At 51.4% G+C, this 9,590-nt stretch overlaps 1 protein-coding gene across 1 annotated transcript in view; it reads right to left on the minus strand.

The window, feature by feature from the left end:
• Nucleotides 1-6,456, minus strand: part of Itgb5 (integrin subunit beta 5) — a 125,115-nt gene extending 118,659 nt beyond the window's left edge. Inside the window, exon 1 of the mRNA XM_042668194.1 lies at nucleotides 6,347-6,456. Within this exon, the coding sequence (XP_042524128.1) occupies nucleotides 6,347-6,416 (70 nt within the window). The 5' untranslated portion in view covers nucleotides 6,417-6,456. The remainder of the gene's footprint in view (nucleotides 1-6,346) is intronic.
• Nucleotides 6,457-9,590: the final 3,134 nt, after the last annotated feature.

Consider the following 9,590-nt stretch of genomic DNA (forward strand, 5'->3'; position numbering starts at 1 on the left):
TGCCCCTAAAACAGATATCCAGCAGTTGGAATTGTCTGATCCAAAACATTCAGTGGTACAACAGATCTGGGTACAGAAAGGGTAGCATGCTGGCTGGAAGATAACAGACCCTAGAGGGTTTCTTCCCATTGCTGAACTAGGCCCTCCCCACACACCTGCCCGAAGTAGACAAAACATGTCCTATTTGGAATCTAACACCTACACAAACACATGTCTAAAGAAGCCACCATGAAATGAAAGTTTGCCCCAAGAAACTTTCTACCTCACTTTCCACCTCAGATTGCCTTTCTGAATATCAGATCCTGCTGAACACTCAACAATTCCAGCTTTCTAGGTAAGACTTCTATCTTTAAAACAGCAATTTGTGCAATGGAATACTAGACTATAAAAAATAAATACATGAGCAGCTGTTTTTGTTGTTGTATGTTTCTTGTGACAAGGTCTCCCTCTGTATCTCTGGATGGCCTCAAACTCAAGGTCCTCATGCCTCAGCCTCCCAAGTGCTGTGATTATAGACAGTGCCTCTGTGCCTGGCTTGCTCTTTATATACTGATAGGAAGGTTACAACCATCTATTAAAACAAAAAAGAAAGCTGGGGACCGGCGGCTCATGCCTATAATCCTAGCTATTCAAGAGTTTGAGATCTGAGGGTCACAGTTAGAAGCCAGACTGGACCAGAAAGTCTGTGACACTTATTTTCAATTAACCACCAAAAAGCCATAAGTGGAAGTATGGCTCAAGTAGTAGAGTACTAGCCTTGGTCAAAAATGCTCAGAGATGGGCTCGGAATGTGGCTCAGTGGTAAAGTGCTTGCCTAGCAAGCATGAAGCCCTGGGTTCGATTCCCCAGTACCATATACACAGAAAAAGCTGAAAGTGGCCCCATGGCTTCAGTGGCTGGCCTTGAGCAAAAGAAGCTCAGGACAGTGCCCAGGCCCTGAGTTCAAGCCTCAGGACTGGCAAAAAAAAAAGGAAGAGAAGAGAGAGAAAGGGGAAAGTAGAAGAGAAGAAAAGGGAGGGCTGGGAAGTTGGCTCAGTGTAGAGTGTTTACCTTGCATGCATGAGGCCCTGGGTTTGAGTCCTCAGCACCACATAAGCAGAAAAAAGCCAGAAGTAGTGCTGTGGCTCAAGTGGTAGGGCACTAGCCTTGAGCTGAAGGACAGCGCCTAGTCCCAGAGTTCAGCCCCCACAACTGGCAAAAAAAAACAAGAAGAAGAGAAGAAAAAGGAAAAAGGGAGAGAGAGGAAGAGGGAGGGAAGGAGGGAAGGGAAGGGAGAAGAGGGAGGGAAGAAGCATATTTAGTGCTATTTTTTAATAGAATTATGGGAGAGGTATTCCTAATATATGCATAGAAACACGGATATACTGGAACTTAACAAGAATCAATTGTGAATGAAACAGGCCATCAGGGGTTATTATCCTGGGCTAATAAGCAACAAGTACAAGGGGAGGCATAAGGGTATACTGCTTATGCATAAGAAAATTATGTAAATATATTACTTACTCAAAAATATTTTTTTTCCCCTGTCCTGGGGCTTGAACTCAGGGTCTGGGAGCTGTCTCTGAGCTTGTGCGCTCAAGGCTAGCACGCTACCACTCTGAGCCACAACTCCATCTCTGGCTTTTTGTGATTAGTCGGAGATAAGAGTTTCACAGACTTTCCTGGCAGGGCTGGCTCTGAACTGGGATCCCTGCCTACAGAGTTGCTAGGATTGCAGGAATGAGCCACTGGCACCCAGCATCGAAAATTCATTTTAAGAGAAGTCATTGGTCTGCCTCTAAAAACCACTAACCCCAGCTAATCAAGAAAACAAGACATCAGCAGAATCCCCAATTGGGACAGGGTGTACAAAGTGACGAGTGTTCCACAAAACTGTCAAGGTCATCAAAAACAAGAAGAGACAGAGAAACTGGCACAACCAAGAGGAACCCAGGGGAACATGACAACTCTCAGGAATAGGGTATCCTGCATGAGACCCTACAACAGGAAAAGGTAAAACAACTGATCTGAGTCAAGAGTAGACTTTGGTTAATGACAGTTTATCAAAACAGCTCATCAACTATAACAAATATGCCACACAAAAGTAAGACGTGATCACAGGAGAGAATAAAGGCACCCTAGTATAGTCTCACTCTTTGCAAAAGTATGCCCCAGGTCTATAAGAACAAAGGACCACCTAGGAACTAGTGTAGCAGGGTAAGGAAGCAAATCCGGGGAGGAAAGGGTACCATACTGCAACCCCCTCAAGCAAGCACTCAGGCCTCAGAAATGAGCCAACCTGCCCCAGAGCAGATCTTCCCCTGTGGCTCTAGAATCAAATCCTGCATGGGATGGAATCCAGAAACTTCTCTGGATGCAAGTGACCTAATCACTCTGGAGGCTGAGATCTGAGGATCCTACTTCAAAGCTAGCCCAGGCAGATAAATCTGAGATGCTTATCTCTACTTATCCACCAAAAGGCCAGAAGTGGAGGTATAATTCAAGTGTTAAGAGTGCCAGCCTCAAGTAAAAAAGCCAAGCAAGAGTGAAAGGCCCTGAGTTCCAGTCCTAGTACTGTCATGAGAGAGAGAGAGAGAGAGAGGGAGAGAGGGAGAGACGGAGAGAGGGAGGGAGAGAGGAAGGGAGAGAGAGAGAGAGAGAGAGAGAGAGAGAGAGAGAGAGGGAGAGAGGGAGGGAGGGAGGGAGAGAGGGAGGGAGGCAGGGGGATGGGGAGAGGGAGAGGGTGAGGGAGAGGGAGAAGGAGAGGGAGAGGGAGAGGGAGAGGGGGGGAAGGAGGGAGGGAGAGAGAGAGAGAATCTCTCTCATAAATGCTGCAATCCTTTACATTTCCTTAAACAAATCATGCCAAAGATACCTGTGAAAGGAGACCCCAGCCCATCACCCCACCCCCATACAGCTATTACCAAAGGACTGTACAATTACCCCACATTGCTGATATTGTTCAAGCTTCTCAGACTACTTCCACAAGCAGGCTGAAGGAAAGGTTGTTACCCAGGCAGGCGGGCGCAGAGGGCCTTTTGCCAAGCCACTTAGATACTTTAATTCTCTGTTGCCTCAGTAGCTAAATAAGCATGGAGAACAAACAGGAGAGGAATATTAATTAGAGCTAATTAGACCCTGCCCTCTTCTGCCTCAGTCTCCTTTATAAAAAGCCCACCCCCCTAGCTCAGGGATGATGGAATTAAGATGTAAATCCATAGGGTAAACAGCAGTGTATAAACCAGGCCCACCCCTGGCATCTCAGTGTAGCGGCACTGCCAAGCCAGGGCCTGGTTACCTGAAGGGCGCTGCAAACCCAGCCTAGTTCTAACAGACCCACAAGACATCATCACACACCCCCATGGTGGGTGGGGCTACAGGGGGAGAGGAGAGGAGGGGGGCTGCCAACAGGAGTCCTCTACTTAAAACAAAGGGCTCTTAGTATTCAGAGCATTCTAATTTGTAGCACATTTACTAAAAGAACATTTGATTGCTTTGAAAAAAAAAATGAACTAAGATAGCAAACACGGCTCTAGTCATCCAGTCATGCAGCAGGACGGAGAGTACACTCCTCTCTCTGTGTGAGGGAGGAAGGGGGCATGGAAAGACCTGCCCCAAGGAGACCCTTCCCAGGCTTTGTGGGAAGAGCGTGTGTAAGGGTCCAGTCTGTCACTCTTGGCCAAAGAATAGAAAGAGGAGAGAACCCTGGTGATAGAGTGGGGAGCAGCCTGGCAAGGACTTGTTAAAGTGAGCCTCTGAGCCTGGATGGTAGTTCAAACCAGTAATCCCAGCTACCTGAGAGGCAAATGGAGAGGATCATGGTTCAAGGCTGGAAGAGGGTAGGGAAAGTTAGCAAGACTCCACCAAGACCCCACTAAACTTAAAAGTTCCTGACTGCTGGTTTCCTCCACCAGTTTGGGAACAGCCATGCAGGCTAGACCCTGCACAGAACCTTTTTCTCTCTAGGTAATGAAGGTTTTTCTTTTAACTCAATGCAGAAAGGAACTCTGGGAAAAAAACCCGCAACACAAGAGGGGGAGGGGGAAATGGAGGGGGGCAGGGGAGAAAGAACAAAAAATTCAAAATTGTCAAGTTGGCTCAGCAACATTGGGTCACTAAGATCACACAGATGAGGTAGTGGCTTTAACAATGCAAAGCTCCAGGGCCTGAAGAGGGAGGTGGCTAAATCTGAAGGCCCTGGTTCTACAGCTCCCAGGGGGCTGGCAGAACTCCAACAGGAAATGGCAGAAGGCAAGCCTGTGGTTGAGATGGGCAATGGAAAAAAAGAGAACCCTGAAGACACTGGAAATAAGCCACCTCAGCTCGCTGCTGTTTTCTACCTACAGTGAGCCACATAGGACACAGAGCACTGAGTGAAACATCAAATTTACCTCCCCCAGACCAGGTGGAATAAAGGGGCAGTCACTAGGCCCTCTTGAGCCTATCTGCCAGATGCCCACCAGCCTTGTGAGTTCCCACATAAAACTTTGGAAAAGGGAAATCTGAAATACACAGTGGAAAATGATGCCTTTCAAACTTTTTTTTCCAACTGGAAATACTTTGAGTTTTATTTTTTATTAGAATCACAGAAATGACAAAGTGGAAGGGAACTAGAGTTCTCAAACTCTAATTGCACAGAAAACAAAAGAAACAAAATGGGGAAAAAAAGGAGCGGAAGGAGAAATTAATATAAGGTTGCTGGATTTTTTAATTCAGCCAAAATATTTTAAAACTACCATCACTAAAAAAGTAACTAATAAAAACAAAACTGTTCCACCACGATAATAATAATGAGGAGGAGGAGGAGGAGGAGGAGGAGGAAGAGGAGCAGGAGCAGCACCAGCAGCAGCAGCAGCAGCAGCAGCAGGAGCAGCAGGAGCAGCAGCAGCAGCAGGAAGTGAGCCAGTTGCCAGTGGTTCACACCTGTAATCCTAGCTGAGGATCTCAGTTTGAAGACAGCGGGAGCAAGAAAGTCCAAGACTCTTATCTCCAATAAACTATTCCGAAAAAGCTGGAAGTGGTGCTGTGGCTTAAGCAGTAGAGCGCTAGCTTTGAACACGGAGAGGCTTAGGGACAGAGCCCAGGAGGCCCTGAGTTCAAGCCCCAAAACCAGGAAGAAAAAATAAAAAAGTGGCATGCATGACTTCAAACTGAAGGAGACTCCTCAAAGGAGGCAGATATAGTAGTGTGTGTGTGTGTGTGTGTGTATGTGCAAATCTTCCTCCTCTTTGCCCACCCCCCATTAACACATCACTGATGGGACACTAGGTGCCAGATGGGTGTTTTGAACCCACTGAGATTCTTCCCATAAAAAGAAACCTCGCTACAGTAAGGTTTAAATGAAGGCTCAGACCCCCGTCCTGCGCGCGGGTGGAAACCTCCACGGCCTCCAGGCAAACGCGACAACCTGGGGAGCCCGGGAGGGGGAGCCCCCGCCGGCAGCCAGAAAACCCCTGAGCTCGCGAGGGAACAAGAACCGAGGGCTTGAAAGTCAACCGAGCAATTCCTTCCCAACTTACAACTACTTCCTAGGGAAAGGGGAAAGTTTGGCGATTCCAGCTTTGGGGGTGCTCGGAGGCGGCGGCGTCTGCGCATCTGCCCGCTGCGTGCGTCCTGCGGGGGCTTCCGGAAGCCCTCCAGCGGGTAACCGCCGCCAGCCCCGGGCAGCCCCAGCCCCGAGCGCCCCGACCGGCCCCCGTTAGTGCCGCGCGGCTCTCAATGCCAGGGCATCTGGGGACAGAGGCAGGCAGAGCAATCCGATCCGGAAGCCCCAAGTGGGGCCCGTGGCTCCGGACGCGAATCGCCCCTCGGGGTTTCGGGGACGGAGGGAGGGATCGGAGGGGCTGGGTACATCTTTAAAGGACGGCAGTGAGCCCAGGCGTCGGGCAAGACTTGGTTCGCCGTGGGGCCCCGTGCACCCGCTCTTCTGGGTGCAGCGGTCCGGGGGAAGGGGGGCGCACAGGGGCGCCACACTTGGGGTCCCACGCCACGCGCTGCCCTCCGCCTCTTCCCGGAGCGGGGCACCCCTGGCATCACCCGGCGCCTCCCCGCGCGCCTCCGCGAACCACAAGGGCCGCTTTGTGCCCGAGAAGGGAGAGCGAGCCCCGGCTGCCGTGCAGGGACGAGGGCGGGCGGGCGGGCGTGCGGGCGGCCCGCCCCGCCTCGCCGCCCCGCCGGGGTCAGCGGACGGGCCGGGCTGTTTACACAGGAAGGGACGCGGCCGCGCGGCGGCGGCGGGCAGCCCGGTCGGGGCGGCGCTGGCGGAGCGGGGCTGGCCCACCTGGAGCGCCCGGAGCCGCCCTCCGCCCTGCGCCCTCGGCGTGTGCGCAGCAAAGTTACTTGGGGCTGGGCGCGGGGCTCGGCTTACCTGCGAGGCGCGGCACGAGCGCGCAGAGCCCCAGGAGGCAGGCGTAGAAGGGTGCGGGCCCCCGCGGCATGGTGGGGCGCGCGGCAGGGGAGTGGGGGGCCGAGGACCGGGGAGGGAGTGGGGGAGGCTGCAGCCCCCTGCCCGGCGCGCGCGCGCGCGGCTCGGGCTCACGCCGCCCGCGCTGGCCTGCGCCCCGCCGCCGCCACCATCCCGGGATGCCCGGTGGGGTCGCCGCTCCGCCGGCCGGCGGGCGGCAATGGGCAGGTAAGGGGGCTGGTGGCGCACGAGAGGCTGCGGCGGGGGTTCCCGAACGCGCGCGGGGACCCTGCGCCCACGGCCTCCGCCCCTTCCTCTCTCTCTCTCCTCTCCCTCCGACCGCCGGGCTCCACTTTCCTCCGCTCCTTTCTCCTCCCCTTCTCCCCCTCCAGGCCCCCGCCCCGCCGCACACGGTCAGTTTACAGCTTGCGGGGCGGGGCGGGACGGGGCGGGGCGAGCTCCCGTCCCGGCCAGCTCCGCCCCGTGCAGGGACCAGCCTGGGACGGCGAGGCCCCGGGGCGTCCCAGGTGGAAGTCCTTTCTGGGCCACTTACGGAATGGGAGGATTCCAGTTAATTAGGTAGCCCTCGCTCTCCCTCTCTGGGCGGGACCCTCTCCACTGGACCAGCGCGGGTCTCTGGGGCCACAGTGGTAAGGCTTCCAGAAGGAGAGCAGGTCACTCGGGATCCTGCCGGGCGCCCCCGGCGCCTTTGCTCCCCTGAGCTACACCCACAGCCCCGGCCTCCCCCCCCCCCCCCGATCGGAGCCAGAGGCACCCGCGCGTGCAGCCCCGCGGGACGCCCGGCTCCGGGAAGGGTCCACACGTGTGGGGCGGGGCGGCTCTGGGAAGACCTTGCTTTTTCACTTAGGAACCTTTTGCCCCTTTCGAAGATTGCACACTCGCCCATCTATCCCACTAAGGCTTCGTCTTCTGGAGTTTTCAACTCCATAGAGGGTATCCTGCACCCCTGAGCTGGATCTGAACTGCCAATAAAGGACGAGCTGGGGAACGGCTCTCAGATGGCCGGTGAGAAGCTGGATTTGGCGGGGCCGCGACGAAGCGGTGGAAAGATGAACGGTGTAGAAGAAGCGACGAAGAATCCTTATTCAGATAGAAAGAAGCAATAATATGATCATCTAACTCACTGTTAGCCAGGCACTAAGCCAAACGCTACCAATACCCATGTAAACTTACTAAATTATCCTGACAGATGAGGAAACTGAGGCACAGATCAGCTAACCTGTTAGCAAAAGTGAGAGCAGGAATGCCCGAATGGCTTGGCTTCAAACAGAAACCATGGGGGAAGAAAGAGCAAGTCTGTCTGTCTGTCTTGTCTGTCTGTACAGCTCTGAAGAGATCTGGAAAAGGCTGTAGGAGCAGCCCCTCAGTACATCCAACTGGAAACCATCCTAAGGAATCAGGGCCTCTTTGGGCCCACCTCTCAAATGCTATCAAGGTGGAGGATGCAAATTTAAGCTTGTAGTGGAGTGTATCTGAGAGAAAAACAAAGCCATCTCCAAAGATCACGCCTCACCAAAGCCAGGCTTTGTCCCTATCACGTGCAAAATATTGTACTCTACACCATTCTCCTGTTTGTTCTGCTGTAAAAGTCACCTTCTCCTCACACATTGGGATTACCAGCCCCGCAGAGCAGTGATTATAAATAATGAGAGCTAGTGAATGGATTTGAACAGGGAGAGACCCTGTGCCAAGAGGCAACTTTGAAAGATGGGAGAAAAGTAGAGTCCTGGATCTGGGCAAATAACACATTCATAAGTACCACCTAACTTGAGTATACCAAGCCAGTGTAGGCCACTGAGGGTACAATCTGGGCATTTCTCTACCCTGACCTGTGAGGATCCAGCTTTATCCCACACCCAGCACAGACCACCAGTTCCCTGAACTGCACCTGTGGAAGTGCCATGATCCAACTTGCCCCTACTCTTCCTCTCTCCAGCCCCACTCCTTTCTCCTCTGCTGTTTTCTACCTGCCCAGACCTGTCATTCACCCTGATTTCTAACTGATCCATGCTCCATGATCAGAAAGCTGGCTTTTGTAATTCTGAGCTTTTGACTTTCTGGCTTGTGCCTTTGTTCCTGTCCACAAATCCTTCACCGGAGTGTCCAAAAATAAATGAGATAAATAAAGAAAATGTAACCTATGTACAATGGATTATTATTCAGCCTTAAACAGGAATGAAATGCTGGTACCTGCTATGATACAGATGAACCTTGAAGACTTGCTAGGTGAAATGAGTCAGACCCAAAGGGATATATATGGTATAATTCTACTTAAGTGAAAACTCTTGAGTAGTCAAACTGACAGACACAGAAAGTAGAACAGAAGTTACCAGAGGCAGGAGAGAGAAGACAATGAGGAGTTATTAGTTAATAGGTGAAGAGTTTCAGTTGGGGGATAATAGAAAAGTTCTGGAAATGGTTGTGCAACAAGGTGACAATACTTGGTGCTGCCAATGGTACACTTACAATATATTTCATATTATAAAAAGACCACTTAGGGCAGGGGCTACCACTTAGTGGAAGAGCACTTGCCTAGTATGTGCAGAGCCTTACATTTGATCCCCAGTACTGCACAAACAATAACAAAAACACTTAAAATCCTATTTCACAATTCAGGTTTACGTGCTCATTCCCATAGTGAATTCTCATATTGGGCAATTCTGCCTATAATCCAGGGCAAAAACATTCTGATTCATACCCCATACCAGTGGCTCATGTTTGTAATCCTACCAACTCCGGAGGCTGAGATATGAGGATCACAGTTCAAAGCCATCTCTGGAGGAAAGTCCAGGAGACTCTTGGCTGCAATTAACCACCACCAAAAGGCCAGAAGTGGAGCTGTGGCTTAAGTGGTAGAGCACCAGACTCGATCAAAAAAGCTAAAAGTCAGCTACCAGCACAACTATGTTTATTGCAGCATTATTTACCATAGCTAAGATATGGAACCAACCCAGATGCCCCTCAGTAGATGAATGGATCAAAAAAATGTGGTATATATACACAATGGAATTCTATGCCTCCATCAGAAAGAATGACATTACCCCATTTGTTAGGAAATGGAAAGACTTGGAAAAAATTATATTAAGTGAAGTAAGCCAAGCCCAAAGAAACATAGGTCCCATGATTTCCCTTATTTGCAATATCTAGTATATGTATGAATCAAGCAGAAAAGGTCAGATAAGGTGAT

The sequence above is a fragment of the Dipodomys spectabilis genome, unplaced genomic scaffold (assembly GCF_019054845.1).
Source record: "Dipodomys spectabilis isolate Male_0828 unplaced genomic scaffold, ASM1905484v1 ptg000017l, whole genome shotgun sequence".
In the NCBI taxonomy this organism is placed as follows: domain Eukaryota; kingdom Metazoa; phylum Chordata; class Mammalia; order Rodentia; family Heteromyidae; genus Dipodomys; species Dipodomys spectabilis.